Source organism: Mobula birostris, chromosome 11, assembly GCF_030028105.1.
Source record: "Mobula birostris isolate sMobBir1 chromosome 11, sMobBir1.hap1, whole genome shotgun sequence".
In the NCBI taxonomy this organism is placed as follows: Eukaryota; Metazoa; Chordata; class Chondrichthyes; order Myliobatiformes; family Myliobatidae; genus Mobula; species Mobula birostris.
This window is the reverse complement of record NC_092380.1, coordinates 36,868,526-36,885,421: the sequence shown is the minus strand read 5'-3', so window position 1 is coordinate 36,885,421 and position 16,896 is coordinate 36,868,526. Positions and strand designations below refer to the sequence as shown.

General features: G+C 47.1%; 1 protein-coding gene across 2 annotated transcripts in view; it reads left to right on the top strand.

The window, feature by feature from the left end:
* LOC140205027 (BAR/IMD domain-containing adapter protein 2-like 2) overlaps positions 1-16,896 on the top strand; it is a 300,466-nt gene that overhangs the window by 29,000 nt on the left and 254,570 nt on the right. Inside the window, exon 4 of one of the 2 annotated variants that reach the window (XM_072272100.1) lies at positions 11,033-11,119. The exons of the other annotated variant lie outside the window; for it this stretch is intronic. Coding sequence (XP_072128201.1) covers positions 11,033-11,119 — 87 coding nt within the window. The remainder of the gene's footprint in view (positions 1-11,032; positions 11,120-16,896) is intronic. 2 annotated transcript variants of the gene reach the window in all.

The window sequence follows — 16,896 nt, the reverse complement described above, 5'->3', positions numbered from 1 at the left end:
TGTGTCCAGTTCTGGTCACCTCACTATAGGAAGGATGTAGAAGCATTGGAAAGGGTACAGAGGAGATTTACCAGGATGCTGCCTGGTTTAGAAAGTATGCATTATGATCAGAGATTAAGGGAGCTAGGGCTTTACTCTTTGGAGAGAAGGAGGATGAGAGGAGTCATGATAGAAGTGTACAAGATAATAAGAGGAATAGATAGAGTGGATAGCCAGCACCTTTTCCCCAGGGAAAGAGGACATGGCTTTAAGGTAAGGGGTGGGAAGTTCAATGGGGATATTAGAGGAAGGTTTTTTACTCAGAGAGTGATTGGTGCATGGAATGCACTGCCTGAGTCAGTGGTGGAGGCAGATACATTAGTGAAGTTTCAGAGACTACTAGACAGGTATATGGAGGAATTTAAGGTGGGGGCTTATATGGGAAGCAGGGTTTGAGGGTCGGCACAACATTGTGGGCCAAAGGGCCTGTACTGTGCTGTACTATTCTATGTTCTGTGTTCTAAAATGGAGCAAATCTCTGCAGTACCTACATCGACTTACATAATAAAGCCTTCTGAGTCATTTGATTTCTCTGAACTTTGAGAGAGGGCTCAGGTGCTTTGAGAGATTAAGGGTTGCAAGCCATCTCAATCAGGCATCAGAAGAACATCAAGTAAACACACTCACAACACGCTGGAGGAACTCAGCAGGTTGGGCAGCATCCGTGGAAAAGATCGGTCGATGTTTTGGGCCGGAATGTCGACCGATCTTTTCCGTGGATGCTGCCCGACCTGCTGAGTTCCTCCAGCGTTATGTGAGTATTGCTTTGACCCCAGCATCTGCAGATTATTTTGTGTTTATGTAAGCACACTGATATGCTGCATGGGTGACAAAGCAGGTGACACCATGAGTGGATTAGGACTGACAGAAAGAGGTGACAGTAGAGCTCAGCTCAAATAAAACAGATAAGCAAAACAAAGAGCAAGTAACATGTCCAACTGCAATAGATGTAACAAGTCTCCATTCCACGTCAATGTGCTCTGTCCAGTAAAAGAAGTGAAATGCTACCAATGCAATAGAGATGACCATTATAAGAGCCAGTGCCACTCAAAAACAATTCATCAGGAGATCAAAGAACCATGATCCAGATGGAGCGAGAGCTTTCCTTGGGGCTCTGGATTCAAATAGACAAGGCTGGTGTACTACAAAATGAGGCAGTGATGTTCAAAATGGAAAGTGGGGCAGATGTCACAGCCATCCCCAAATGTCTGTTACAAAACTAATGAAGGAAACAGGCATTATGCTAAACCCAACAAAGAAAATGCTCGTGGTGCCAGAGCAACGCAAGATCAGTGTGAAAGGAATGTTTACTACTTCCATCCATAAAAATGAGAAACAGTTAAAAGACGATGTCTACATGTTCAGAATCTCTTCTCACCACTACTGTGACAACGTGCCATTGAGAAGCTGAACCTCCTTGCAAGGTTGGATTCGCTACACAATATTCAGTGGCTGGAGAAGTACCTGGAGCTGTTCACAGGCCTGGGGGTACTAAAAGAAGAGTACCTTATTCTCTGACCGGTGAGGCAGAAACCAGTCCCATTGATGAACAAAGTCAAAGCTGAACTTGAGCGAATGGAGTCAGTTAACATCATAACTAGAGAGAATGGACCTACTGACTGGTGTGCAGGCATTGTTCCTGTTCCCAAGCCAAATGGCACGGTGATGATCTGTGTTGATCTAACAAAATGCAGTGAGGGAGAAGTTTGTTCGGTCTTCTGTTGAGCAAACATTTGGTACATTTGGAGTGGAGGAAAGTTTGTCACTGAACTTGATGCAAACTTAGGGTTCTGGCAGATCCGTTTAGCTCCTGAGTCACAGAAGCTCACAATTTTTATCACACCATATAGATGCTAAGCCTTCAAGAGCCTCTCTTTTAGCATCTCATCAGTCCCTAAGCTCCTTCAGATGAGGATGAACCAAATTTTGGAGGGACTTTTGGAAGGAGTAGTCTGCTACATGGACGATATACTCATCTTCAGAGACTCAAGTCAAAAGAGTGGAAGCTACCTTGGAGAAACTGAAACGAGCTGGACTCACCCTGAACAAAGAGGAATGTGAATTTGCAAAGTTGGAGGTGAAGTTCTTTGGCCACCAACTGTCCTCAGAGGGAGCGCAACCAGATTCAGACAAACCGGCAGGAGTTTGTCAGCTTTGCACATCTGGACACTGCAGTTTTTCTGCATTTTCTTTACAAAACTGCTCAAGCTCTGTCAAATTGCATGGGGATCATGAGTGAACAGCATTTTTCATGTCCAGCCAAAAATTCTCAATTGGATTGAGGTCTGGACTCTAACTTGGCCTCTTCAGAACATTAACTTTGTTGTCTTTAAGCCATTCCTGTATAGCTTTGGCTTTATGCTTGGGGTCTTCAGACATAGGAGCAGAATTAGGCCATTCAGCCACCCATCGAGTCCACTCCGCCATTTCATCATGGCTGATCCCAGATCCCATTCAACCCCATACACTTGCTCTTGATTTTCTCACTGTGGATTACTACTCAAGGAATGTTGAGGTGTCCAAGCTGTCCTTTACATCTTTAGCAACAGTTATCCAGCACCTGAAAGCTGTATTTGATCACCATGGAATTCCAGAGACACTTGTGTCAGACAATGCTTTGGTCCACAGTTCTCCTGCTCAGAATTCAAAGCCTTTGCCAGGGACTATGAGTTCAAACACCAGACAAGCAGTCCACAATATCCAAAGGCAATGGAGAAGTGGAAAGAGCAGTGCAAACTGTTAAGAGTCTCCTACTGAAGGCAGAGGGCATAAACACTGCTAGCTTATCACTCTACACCTCTTGTGACTGGCTACAGTCCATCAGAGCTGTCAATGGGCCAGAGACTGAAAGCATTCCTGCCCGTTCTTCTTCCCAACCCACACAAAATGCTGGAAGAACTCATCAGGCCAGGCAGCATCTATGGAAAAAAGCACTGTTGATGTTTTGGGCCGAGACCGTTCGGCAGAACTAGAGAAAAATAGCTGAGTAGATTTAAAAGGTGGGATGAGGGGAGCGAGAAACACCAGGTGATAGATAAAACCTGAAGAGGGAGGGATGAAGTAAAGAGCTGGGAAAGAGACAGAAGGCCATGGAAGAAAGAAAAGAAGGGGGGGGGGAAGAGCACCAGAGGGAGGCAATGGGTGGGCAAGGAGATAAGGTGAGGGAGGGATAAGGAAATGGTGAAGGGGGTGCGGTGGGGGGCATTACCAGAAATTTGAGAAATCAATGTTTATCCCATCAAGTTGGAGGCTACCCAAATGGAATATTAGGTGTTGTTTTCCAACCTAAGTGTGGCCTCATCATGACATTGGAGGAGGCCATGGATAGACATATCAGGATGGGAATGGGAAGTAGAATTAAAATGGGTGGCCACTGGGAGATCCAGCTAGAACCTCCATTAAGTTTTGTGCTTTTTAAAAAAGAGTTCTAATCTAGAAAATATTTCACAAAGTAGAGACTGTTCTTTTTTAAAAAAAGGAATTGGTGAAAAAAGGAGGAAACAGAAAGCAGGACAGAGAGTTAAAAACAAAGAGAAAGACAGTTATAATGGCAATTTTTATGTTTATGTAAGGAGCATAAGCCATGTGCAATGGGTAAACTGAGTTGCTTCATTTCAGACAAGAAGTAGATGTGTGGATTTTCTTTTTTTCAAGAAGGGGAGAAGTAGTGGTAGTTAATAGTGGTATTTCTGTGTCACTTAGTTAGCCACTCCCACATGGGAGGAGTTTACATACTATACAAGCAGGTTTCTCAATAAATTTCCGTGAACTATCCTGCATGCTGGCATCTTAGTGTGCTCAATAATGAACACAACAACCCTGGGACCCACCATGACCACATCGTTGGCATTTGATTATGGTGCTGAGGCCTGGACTTCAGACATCATCCATCCCATGTCTAGAGCATGGAGTGGAGGTCTCAACACTGGACATCACCCATTCACACTGCTGTCTTTCAAACATGGAGCGCAGAGCAGAGTCCTGACCTCTAACTCTTCTACATCCTGTCATCAAACCATGATCATACCCCTACCTCCCTCTCATCACTGCCCCAAACCCTATCCTGACTCCTGATCCTTAACTCCCCTTTCTGTCCTAAAAACCATCCCTACAAAAAAAAACAAAGTCTGAGCCACGGTTGCCTGAGTAATAGTGTTACACTAACTGCTACGTCACCACATCACAGAGATGTTGTTGGCCCACTAACCCTAACCGTATGTCTTTGGAATGTGAGAGGAAACCAGAGCACCCAGAGGAAACGACAGGAATTGAACTCTGATCTAACAGCTGGTGCTGTAAAGTGGTACACTAACTGCTATGATACCATGGCATGTCCTAAACAAAGACCGACAAACAATCAGAATCAGATTTGTTTCAATGATATGTGTTGTGAAATATGTTTTATGGCAGCGGATCAGTGCAATACATATACAAACCCCATTTCCAGAAAAGTTGGGATATTTTCCAAAATGCAATAAAAACAAAAATCTGTGATATGTTAATTCACGTGAACCTTTATTTAACTGACAAAAGTACAAAGAAAAGATTTTCAATAGTTTTACTGACCAACTTAATTGTATTTTGTAAATATCCACAAATTTAGAATTTGATGGCTGCAGCACACTCAACAAAAGTTGGGACAGAGTTAAAATAAGATTGAAAAGTGCACAGACTATTCAAGTAACACCAGTTTGGAAGACTCCACATTAAGCAGGCTAATTGGTAGCAGGTGAGGTATCATGACTGGGTATAAAAGTAGCGTCCATCAAAGGCTCATTCTTTGCAAGCAAGGATGGGTCGTGGCTCACCCCTTTGTGCCAAAATTCATGAGAGAATTGTTAGTCATTTCAAAAGGAACATTCCTGAACGCAAGATTGCAGAGAATTTAGGTCTTTCAACATCTACAGTCCATAATATTGTGAAAAGATTCAGAGAATTCAGAGACATCTCAGTGCATAAAGGCAAGTTCGGAAACCACTGTTGAATACGCGTGATCTTCGAGCCCTCAGGTGGCACTACCTAAGAAACTGTCATGCTACTGTGACAATTATAGCCACCTGGGCTCGGGAGTACTTTGGAAAGCCATTGTCACTCAACACAGTCCGTCGCTGCATCCAGAAATGCAACTTGAAATTGTATTACGCAAGGAGGAAGCCATACATCAACTCTATGCAGAAACGCCGGCGAGTTCTCTGGGCCCGAGCTCATCTCAGATGGACTGAAAGACTGTAGAACCGTGTGCTGTGGTCAGATGAGTCCACATTTCAGCTAGTTTTCAGAAAAAATGGGTGTCGAGTTCTCCATGCCAAAGATGAAAACGACCCTCCAGATTGTTATCAGCGAAAGGTGCAAAAGCCAGCATCTGTGATGGTATGGGGGTACATCAGTGCCCACGGCATGGGTGAGTTTCATGTATGTGAAGGTACCATTGACTCTGAGGCGTATATTAGGATTTTAGAGAGACATATGTTGCCATCAAGGTGACGTCTCTTCCCGGGACGTCCATGCTCATTTCAGCAGGACAATGCCAGACCACATTCTTCACGGGCTACAGCAGTGTGGCTTTGTAGACACAGTATGCGTGTGCTTGACGGGCCTGCTGCCAGTCCAGATCTATCTCCTATTGAAAATGTATGGTGTGTCATGAAGAGGAGAATCAGACAATGGAGATCACGGACTGTTGAGCAGCTGAAGTCTTATATCAAGCAAGAATGGACAAAATTTCCAGTTGCAAATCTACTACAATTGGTGTCCTCAGTTCCAAAATATTTAAAAAGTGTTATTGAAAGGAAAGGTAATGTAACACAATGATAAACATGCCTCTGTTCCAACTTCTGTTGAGTGTGTTGCAGCCATCAGATTCTAAGTTTATGTATGTTTACAAAATCCAATTAAGTTGGTGAGTAAAACTATTGAAAATCTTTTCTTTGTACTTTTGTCAGTTAAATAAAGGTTTGTGGCGACCCATTTTCTAGCACACACGAACCGGCTCACAAAACAGCGCGCGCAGGCAGAGGGCCGGCCCCAGAAAGGGCGCCAGGCCATCTTCACCAGCAGGGGGAAAATCCCGCGCGCGGAAAGGGTCTGGGAATATGCATTCCCCACGGCAGTCCCGCCCCAGGGAGGGCGGGAACAGGAAGGCTTTAAAGCAGGCCGCGGAGTTTGAATAAATCTCTTTCATCGCAACTCTAACTCACCGACTCCGTGTAGTTATTCTAGCGCTGTGTATAGCACACCGCTACAATTGGTGACCCCAACGGCCCAAACGATATTTGGACCAGAGATGACTGACGCCGCATCTGTTCATGCAGTTTTGTTAAAACTGCCAAGCTTTTGGCCGCTGAGACCCTGTCTGTGGTTCGAACAAGCAGACGCTCAATTCCACATTTGGCAGATAACCTCGGAGTCCACTAGTTACTACTACGTGCTGAGCTCCCTCGACCAAGAGACTGCTGCACAAGTTGAGGAGTTTATACAGTCACCCCCGGAGAACAGCAAATACACAGCGTTCAAAGCCCTGCTCATAAGAACTTTCGGACTCTCACGGCGCGAATGAGCACACCGCTTAATGCACCTGGATGGTTTGGGAGACAGGCCGCCGTCAGCACTAACGAACGAGGTGCTGGCCCTGGCGGAAGGACACAAACCCTGCCTCATGTTTGAGCAGGCGTTCCTAGAGCAACTGCCTGAGGACATATGCCTGCTGCTGTCCGACGCAGATTTCAGCAACCCCCGGGAGGTGGCGGCCCAGGCAGATGTGCTGTGGAATGCCAGGAAAGAGAGAGGGGCATCCGTCGCACAGATCACCAAGCTGTGTGCCCAACGACAGACCAGACCAGACCCGGCAGCAGTGCCTACAAAACCCGGCGACGGGAGTGAGGAGCCCAATGAACAATGGTGCTTCTACCACCAGCGGTGGGGCACAGAGGCCCGCTGCTGCAGACCACCCTGCAAATTTCTGGGAAACGCCAGGGCTAGCCGCCGCTGATGGCTATGGCGGCTGGCCATTAGGACAGCCTCCTATACGTCTGGGACAAGCAGTCGGGATGCCGCTTTTTGGTCGACACCGGAGCGGAGATCAGCGTCTTACCTCCAACGAGTTACGACACCCGCAACAGAGAACCGGGACCCACCCTGAGGGCCGCAAATGGCAGCACAATATGAACCTACGGCACCCGCACAGTGCGACTACAGTTCAGCTCCAGCCGGTTCACGTGGGACTTCACACTGGCCGCCGTGGCCCAACCACTCCTGGGGGCGGATTTTCTACGAGCCCACAGCCTGCTGGTCGACCTGCAAGGGAAGCGACTAGTCCACGCCAAGACTTTTCAAACGTTCTCCCTGGGTGAAGCAAAGTTGCCAGCCCCACACCTGAACTCCATCACGCTGTCCGAGGACAAATTCACCAGGGTCCTGGCGGATTTCCCATCAGTACTGACACCGCAGTTCATGGCAGCCATGCCCAGACACGGAGTACAGCACCACATCCCGACCCAAGGACCACCCCTCCATGACTGTGCTCAAAGACTTCTCCCGGACAAGCTCCGACTGGTGAAGGAGGAGTTCAAGAAGATGGAGGAATTGGGGATCATACGACAGTCCGACAGCCCATGGGCCTCCCCCCTGCACATGGTGCCCAAGGCAACGGGGGGCTGGAGACCATGTGGTGACTACCGCAGACTGAACGAGGCTACAACGCCAGACCGCTACCCTGTGCCACACATTCAAGACTTCGCAGCAAACCTACACGGCGCAAGGATCTTTTCCAAGGTAGACCTCGTCCGGGGATACCATCAAATCCCGGTACATCCGGACGACATCCCCAAAACAGCACTTATCACCCCGTTCGGACTTTTCGAATTCCTCCGAATGTCGTTTGGTCTAAAGAATGCCGCACAGACTTTCCAGCGGCTAATGGACACGGTGGGACGCGACCTGGACTTTGCATTCATCTATTTGGACGACATCCTCATAGCCAGCAGTAGTCGGCAGGAGCATCTGTCCCACCTCCGCCAGCTGTACTCTCGCCTGAGCGAATTCGGCCTTACAATCAACCCAGCCAAATGCCAGTTTGGACTCGATACCATCGACTTCCTGGGCCACAGGATTACTAAACCCCGCTGCCCGCCAAGGTAGACGCAGTCCGCAACTTCCCCCGACCCAACACAATCAAAGGCCTGCAGGAATTCGTGGGTATGGTGAATTTCTACCACCGTTTCCTGCCCTCAGCAGCCCGAACCATGCGCCCCCTGTTCATTTTAATGTCGGGTAAGGGCAAGGACATTACTTGGGACGAAGAGGCCGCAGCCGCTTTCGTTAAAACCAAAGAAGCCTTGGAAAACGCCGCGATGCTAGTGCACCCCAGAACGGACGTTCCTACTGCCCTCACGGTGGACGCATCCAACACAGCAGTCAGTGGAGTGCTGGAACAACTCATCGAGGGTCGCTGGCAACCCCTGGCGTTCTTCAGCAACCAGCTACGACCACCTGAACTCAAATACAGTGCTTTCGACCGGCAGCTATTGGCACTATACCTGGCAATCCGGCATTTCGGGTACTTCTTAGAAGGTAGGCCCTTCACCGTGTTCACAGACCACAAACCGCTTACCTTTGCGTTCATGAAGGTGTCCGACCCCTGGTTGTCCCACCAGCAGCGACATCTGTCCTACATCTCCGAGTACACAACGGACATCCGGCATGTCTCTGGAAAGGACAACGTCGTGGCGGACGCACTATCCAGACCTACCATACAGGTCCTGTCCCAGGGGGCAGAGGCACAGCAGGCAGATGCTGAGATCCCCAGTTACAGGACTGCAGTCTCCAGTTTTCAGCTCCAAGACCTCCCCGTAGGCCCAGGTGAGAGGATCCTACTATGTGATGTAGCTACTGGCCAACTCCACCCCGTCGTCCCGGCAGCCTGGCGCCGGCGGGTTTTCGAGTCCATTCACAACTTAGCGCACCCCTCCGTCAGGACAACCGTCCGGCTGGTCTCCAACAGGTTCATGTGGCATGGGCTTCGTAAACAATTCAGTGAATGGGCCAAAACGTGCATGCAGTGCCAAACGGCCAAGGTGCAGCGGCACACCAAGGCTCCGCCGCAGCAGTTGGAACCCACCCGCCAGAAGTTTGACCACATTCATGTGGATATCGTGGGGCCCCTGTCAGTGTCGCGAGGAGCGCGGTACCTCCTAACTATGATAGACCGCTTCACCAGATGGCCAGAGGCAGTCCCGCTCACCCACACCATCTCCGAATCCTGCGCCCGAGCACTGATCGCAACCTGGGTAGTCCGCTTCGGGGTACTGACCCACATTACCTCCGACAGGGGCGCCCAGTTCACCCCCAGCCTGTGGTCAGCTATGGCCAGCCTTTTAGGATCGCAGCTACACCACACAACTGCCTACCACCCACAGTCGAATGGACTAGTGGAGCGTTTCCACCGTCACCTGAAGTCGGCTCTCATGGCCCGCCTGCAGGGGCCTAACTGGGTGGACGAACTTCCCTGGGTCCTGCTCGGAATCTGCACGGCGCCCAAAGAGGATCTGCACACCTCGTCGGCCGAGTTGGTGAACGGCGCGCCCCTGGTCGTCCCAGGAGAGTTCATACCAGCCCCAAGGGGGCAAGAGGAAGAACCCGCAGCAGTCCTGGACAGACTATGTGAGAGGCTCGGTAACCTGGCCCCCATACCCACTTCACAGCACGGACAGAGCCCGACCTGCGTACCCAAAGACCTGCAGAACTGTAAGTTTCTTTTTGTACGACGGGGTGGACACTGGGCACCGCTACAGCGGCCCTACGAGGGGCCGTTTAAGGTGATCAGGAACAATGGGTCCACGTTCGTGCTGGACATTGGGGGGAGAGAGGAGGTTTTCACGGTGGACCGACTCAAACTGGCCCATGTGGACTTGGCACAGCCGGTCCAGGCTCAGGCACCGTGGCGCAGGGGCAGACCTCCCAAACAGAGGCCGATCCAGATTGTGGACATTGGGGGAGGTATCGCCGGTTCTGGGTGGGGGGGTTATGTGGCGACCCACTTTCTAGCACACATGAACCGGCTCACAAAACAGCGCGTGCAGACAGAGGGCCGGCTCCAGAACGGGCGCCAGGCCATCTTCACCAGCAGGGGGAAAATCCCGCACGCGGAAAGGGTCTGGGAATATGCATTCCCCACAGCAGTCCCACCCCAGGGAGGGCGGGAACGGGAAGGCTTTAAAGCAGGCCGCGGAGTTTGAATAAATCTCTTTCATCGCAACTCTAACTCACCGACTCCATGTGGTTATTCTAGCGCTGTGTGTAGCACACCGCTACAGGTTCACGTGAATTAACATATCACAGGTTTTTGTTTTTATTGCATTTTGGAAAATATCCCAACTTTTCTGGAAATGGGGTTTGTAGTACAAATTACAATAAGAAATATATATTGGAAATATATAGTGCAAAAGAGCAAAATTAGTGAGGTGGTGTTATGGGTTCTTAAATGATTCAGAAATCTGATGGTGGAGGGGTCGGAGCTGTTCCTAATATGTTGAGTGTGTGTCTTCAGGCTGCTGTACCTGCTCCTTGATGGTGGTGATGAGAAAAGGGTGTCTTTAATGATGGATTCCGGCTTTTGGAAGCATTGTCTTTGAAGGTGTCTTTGATGCTGGGGAGGCTAGAGCCATGATGGTGCTGCCATCAATGTTCAACAAAGACAAAAATAACACAGATAAAATGATTTGTAAAGAGTCATTAGCCGTATGTCCATAGGTTGTAGAATAAATTTATATCTCCTGAGCTAATTGCTCGTCACCCAATAGCCAACCCATCAGAGGCAGAGCTTGCAGTTCCATGAACCTTTTGAGGCACCTCAGAGCCCCTGGACATTGTGTAGAAGCAGGTCAACCTCGCTCCCGAGAGACTGCCTAAGAGAGAAGGGACCCCCCCCCCCCCCCCCCCACCGGTGGTGTACCCCCTTTTCCACAACCATTAATTTAATATTGTCATCCTCTTGCAGCATTGACTGGGGCGGCAAATGCATACTTTGCTGCGGTTGCGAAATTTGGTGAGCAGGCCCTGAAGACATCGACATCGCAGACACTGGGTAAGAGAGCATCACCCTGAGGGTCAGGGCTTTTCACACGGTTGGTCTCCCCAAGGATCACCTCAGTCCATAAAACCAGAAGACGTTAGGCCATTCCACCCATCACGTCTACTCCATAATTCCATCATGGCTAATTTATTATCCCTCTCAACCACATTCTCCTGCCTCCTCCCCACAACCTTGATGCCCTGACTAATCAAGAGTCTGTCAACCTCCACCTTAAATTACTGAATTGCTTGGTCTCCACAATCGTCTGTGGCAATGAATTCCACAGATTTACCACCCTGTGGCAAAAGAAATTTCTTTTCATCTCTGTTCTGAAAGGATGTCCTTCTGTGCCCTCTGACTTTAGAATCCTCGTCTATAGGAAACATCCTCTCCATGTCCACTCTTTCTAGTCCTTTCAATATTTGATTGGTTTCAATGAGATCCCTTCTCATTCTTCTGAACTCCAGTGAGTTATGTTGGTGAACCTTCTTAAAGGTTGAACAAGTTACGGCTTTTCTGTCCAGGGTGAAGGAGGCTGACAGGCAGCTTGATAGAGTTGTATAAGGTGATAAGAGGCATAGATAGGAACAGGCACAAAATGCTGGAGGAACTCTGTAAATTAGGCAGCATCTATGGAGGGGAATAAACAATCAACGTTGCTGAGTTCCTCCAGCACTTTTTGAGTTACTTAAGATTATCTACACCTGCAGAAGCTGTTGTGTCTATGAGAGGCATAGTTGGAGTGGATAGCCAGTGCCTTTTTTTACCAAGGTGACAATGGTTAGTTCAAGTGGACATACTTTTATGGTAAACAACAGGAATTCTGCAGATGCTGGAAATTCAAGCAACACACATCAAAGTTGCTGGTGAACGCAGCAGGCCAAGCAGCATCTGAGGGAAGAGGTGCAGTCGACGTTTCTGGCCGAGACCCTTCGTCAGGACTAACTGAAGGACTGCACCTCTTCCTACAGATGCTGCTTGGCCTGCTGCGTTCACCAGCAACTTTGATGTGTGTTGCTTGAATTTCCAGCATCTGCAGAATTCCTGTTGTTTGCGTTTAAATTCACTACTGCGAAGCCTCTTCTGGTGATGCCTACACCGAAGAAGTTTAGATCCTCTCTTCGACGGGAGTTCAGTGAAACCATCTCTCACTGCTCCCCATCTGTAATTTCTTCGGCTCTTCAACTTTTCGACCACACTTTGACTCAGACTCGCTATCACAGGCATATATCCTTTTTTGGAACGTGCCTCCGTCGCCAACTTACTCCAGTTGGCTTTAGGATTCGTTTCCAAGCTTCTCAATTTGGACCTTCTGAGGATCCCAGGTACTCACATTTTATTGACTCTGCCTCTCGCCGCTTCTCCCGTCAAGCTCTGAAGGCGACTCTCTCCGCCATGAGGAGGTACTTGGTGTCCCTATCCCAGACCCTTCCACACCTTCGGGGCACTTTCTTCACCGTCTGTAATGGTCCTACCCGTTATTTCATCCTCCGTCGGATTCACGCCTGCAATCGCCGTTTTTTTGACTTTGTCATGTTAGGCAAAGATCGCAAGATCCTACATCTACGGACTCCTCTTCAGTTAGTCCTGACGAAGAGCCTCGGCCTGAAACGTCGACTGCACCTCTTCCTACAGATGCTGCTTGGCCTGCTGCGTTCACCAGCAACTTTGATGTGTGATACTTTTATGGTGATTGGAGGAAAGCATAGAGGGAATACCTGAGGAAGCTTTTTATGCAGAGAGTGGTAAATGCATGGAACATGGTGGTATGAGGGGTGGTGGTAGAGGTAGATATAGTACAGTGCCTATAAAAAGTATTCACCCCCCCTTGGAAGTTTTCATGTTTCATTGTTTTACAACACTGAATCACAGTGGATTTAATTTGGCTTTTTGGACACTGATCAACAGCAAAAGACTCTTTCGTGTCAAAATGAAAACTGATCTCTACAAAGTGATCTAAATTAATTACAAATATAAAACACAAAGTAATTGATTGCATAAGTATTTGCCCCCTTTAATATGACACACCAAATCATCACTGGTGCAGCCAATTGGTTTTGGGAATCACATAATTGGTTAAATGGAGATCTGTTTTTGGAGACCTGTGTGCAGTCAAGGAGTTTCAATTGGTTGTAGTCAAAATACACCTTGAAATGTATCTTGAAGGTCCAACTGCTGGTGAGTTAGTATCCTGGCAAAATCAACACTATGAAGACAAAAGAACACACCAAGCAACTCCGCAAAAAGGTTATTGAAAAGCACACACCAGGAGATGGATACAAGGAAGTTTCCATCACTGAATATCCCTTGGAGTACAGTTAAGTCAATCATCAAGAAATTGAAAGAATATGGCACAGCTGTAAATCTGCCTAGAACAGGTTGTCCTCAAATACTGAGTGACCATGAAAGGGGACTAGTGAGGGAGGCCACCAAAAGACCTATGACAGCTCTGGAGGAGTTACAAGCTTCAGTGGCTGAGTTGGGAGAGACTGCACATACAACAACTGTTGCCAGGGTGCTTCACCAGTCACAGTTTTATGGGAGAGCGACAAAGAGAAAGCCTCTGTTGAAAAAACTCACATGAAATCTCAGCTCGAGTTTACCAAAAGGCATGTGAGAGACTCTGAAGTCAGCTAGAAGATGGTTCTATGGTCTGATGAAACTAAAATTGAGCTTTTTGGCCATCAGGAAAGATGCTATGTTTGGCATAAGCCAAATACCGTGCATCATCAAAAACACACCTCCCCTGCTTGAGCAGTTTTGTAAAGAAGAATAGGGAAAAATTGCCATGTCCAGATGTGCAAAGCTGATAGAGACATATCCACACAGACCTGAAGGGGGCGAATACTTATGCAATCAATTTTTTTGTGTTTTATATTTGTAATTATTTTGAGATCACCTTGTAGGGATCTGTTTTCACTTTGACATGAAAGAGTCTTTTTCCGTGGTCAAAAAAAGGCAATTTAAATCCTCTGTGACTCAGTGTTGTAAAACAATAAAACATGAAAACTTTTGGGGGTGAGGTGAATACTTTTTAAAGGACCATTTAATTTCAAGGTTCAAAGTAAATTTATTATCAAAGTGTGCATATGATTCATTTTTTGTAAGCGTTCTCAGTGGAAGAAAGACATACAATAGAATCAGTGAGAAATTACATACAAAGACTGACAAACAACCATGATGCAAAGGATGATAATCCTTGCAAATATAAACTTAATAAGTTAATAAGTTGAAAGTGAGTCCATAGGTTGTAGAGTCGACCTCTTAGATAAGATATAGGCACCTGAATGATAGAAAAATGGTGGGCTATGTGGGAGGGAAGGGCTCGTTTAAATGTTGGGCAGTATGTTAAATGATCAGCACAACATTGTGGGCTGAAGGGTCTGTTCTGTGCTGGACTGTTCAATGTTTTATATTTAACACTAGTACCCTTCCATAATGAAATATGTAGCAGTTCCTTTCTCCACCTACCTGTTGAGGTACTTCAGTCAACCAGAGTCCTTTCCCTCTTCTCTTCCATCTGAACCTCTCCGATATTAATTTTTCCATGAGATTCATCTGGTGCTTTTTCAGACCCAATCTTGACATCACCCAGGGTTCTGCTGCCCATTCACTATCCATTTCAGATCTCACCCAATCGCTCACTGACCAGTGCTGAGCCCCAGTTAAGAAACAAGATTTCTCCTTTAGCCCCTCCCATCTTCTCCAGACTTGAGGGGTAGCCATGGGCTCCAGCTATGTCTCCCTTTTTGTTTGCTACAAAGAGCAGTCCATGTTCAAGTCCTTCCCTGATAATGCTTTCCAACTGTTCCTTTGCTACGTTGATAACTGCATTGGTGCTGCTTCATACACCCATGTTAAGCGCATCAATTTCATCAACTTTGCCTCCACCCTCCACCCTCCACCCTGCCCTTAAATTCAATTGGTTCATACCTGACACCTCCCTCCCCTCTATTGATCTCTCTGTCTCCATCTGTGGAGACAGACTGTTTACTGACAGCTGTTATAAAACTACCGATTCCCACAGCTATTTTGACTATACCTCTTCCCATCCTGTCTCCTGTAAAAGTGCTGTTCTCTTTTCTCAATTCCTTCATCTCCCCCATATCTGTTCTCAGGTTCTGGCTTTCCTTTTCCGGACATCCAACACATCATTTAACACAGCTTCAGCCATCTCAAAAGGCCACCAAGCTCATCTTTACCTCCTCTGCCCACTTCCCAGTTTCTGCAGGGGTCTGTGATTTCCTTGTCCTTTAATCCCTCCCTACTAAGGTTCTTCCTGGCACTTATCCCTGCAGGTGGCCAAAGTGCTATAATTGGCCATTCACCTCCTCCCTCACCTCCATTCAGGGCCCCAAACAGTCCTTCCAGGAAAGGCAACACTTCATGTACGAATTTGTTGGGTTGTGTATTGTGTCCGATGCTCCTGATACGTCCTCCTCCACATTAGTGAGAACTATCATAAATTGGGGGACCACTTTGTCGAGTATCTCTCCTCCATCCGCCAATAGCAGAATTTCCTGGTGTGGAGCCATTTTAATTCCTATTCTCATTCCCATTCCAACATGTGTCACGGTGAGGCCATTCTCAGAGTGGAGAAGCAACACCTCATATTCAGTCTGGGTAGCCTCCAATCAGAAAAGGCTTCCTTTATTCCCATTCTTTGCCTCCTGCTAATCAGCCACTGCTTTATCCATGCTAAAATCTTTACTATAATACAGCCTCATTTACTATTAAACAGCCTCGTGTGGTACCTTGTCAAAGGCCTTCTGAAAATCTAGTACACAACATCAACCAAATCTCCTTTGTCTATCCTGCTTGTTATTTATTCAAAGAATTCCAAATGATTTGTCAGGCAAGATTTTCCTTTTAGGAAACCATGCTGACTATGGCCTATTTTATCATGTGCCTCCAAGTACCCTGAGGCTCATCCTTAATAATCAACTCCAACATCCCAGCCACTGAGATCAGACTAACTGGCCTATAGTTTCCTTTCTTCTGCCTCTCTTCCTCGTTGACGAGTGGAATAAAATTTGAAAATTTCAGTCTTCCAAAACCATTCCAGAATCTAATAATTCTTAAAAGATCATTACTAATGCCTCCAGCATCTCTTCAGCCACCTCTTTCAGAACTCTGGGGTGTACACCATCTGGTCCAGGTGACTTATCTACCTTCAGGCCTTTCAGTTTCCCAAGAACCTTCTCTCTAGTAATGGTAACTTTGCACACTTCATGAGCCCTGACACTTTCAAACTTCCACCATAATGCTAGTGTCTTCCACAGTGAAGACTGTTGCAAAGTGCTTGATCAATTTGTCCACCATTTCCTTGTCCCCCTTCACTACCTCTCCAGCATCATTTTTCAGCAGTCCATATCCACTCTCTCCTCTCTGTTACACTTTATGTACCTGAAGAAACTTTTGGTATCTTCTTTAATATTACTGGCTAGCTTACTATTGTATTCCATCTGCACCTTCTTAATGACTTTTTAGTTGCCTTCTGTTGGTTTTTAAAAGCTTCCCAGTCTTCTGACTTCGCACTAATTTTTGCTCTATTATGTCTTTGGCTTTTATGTTGGCTTTGACTTCTCTTGTTAGCCATAGTTGTGTCATCTTGCCTTTAGAATACTACTTTCTCTTTTGGATGTATATATTATGTGCCTTTTGAATTGCTTACAGAAATTTCATCCATTGCTGCTCTGCCATTAACCCTGTCAGTATTCCTTTCCAATCAGGCCAACTCCCCTCTAATGCCTTTGGAATTCCCTTTACTCATCAGTAATAGTCATACG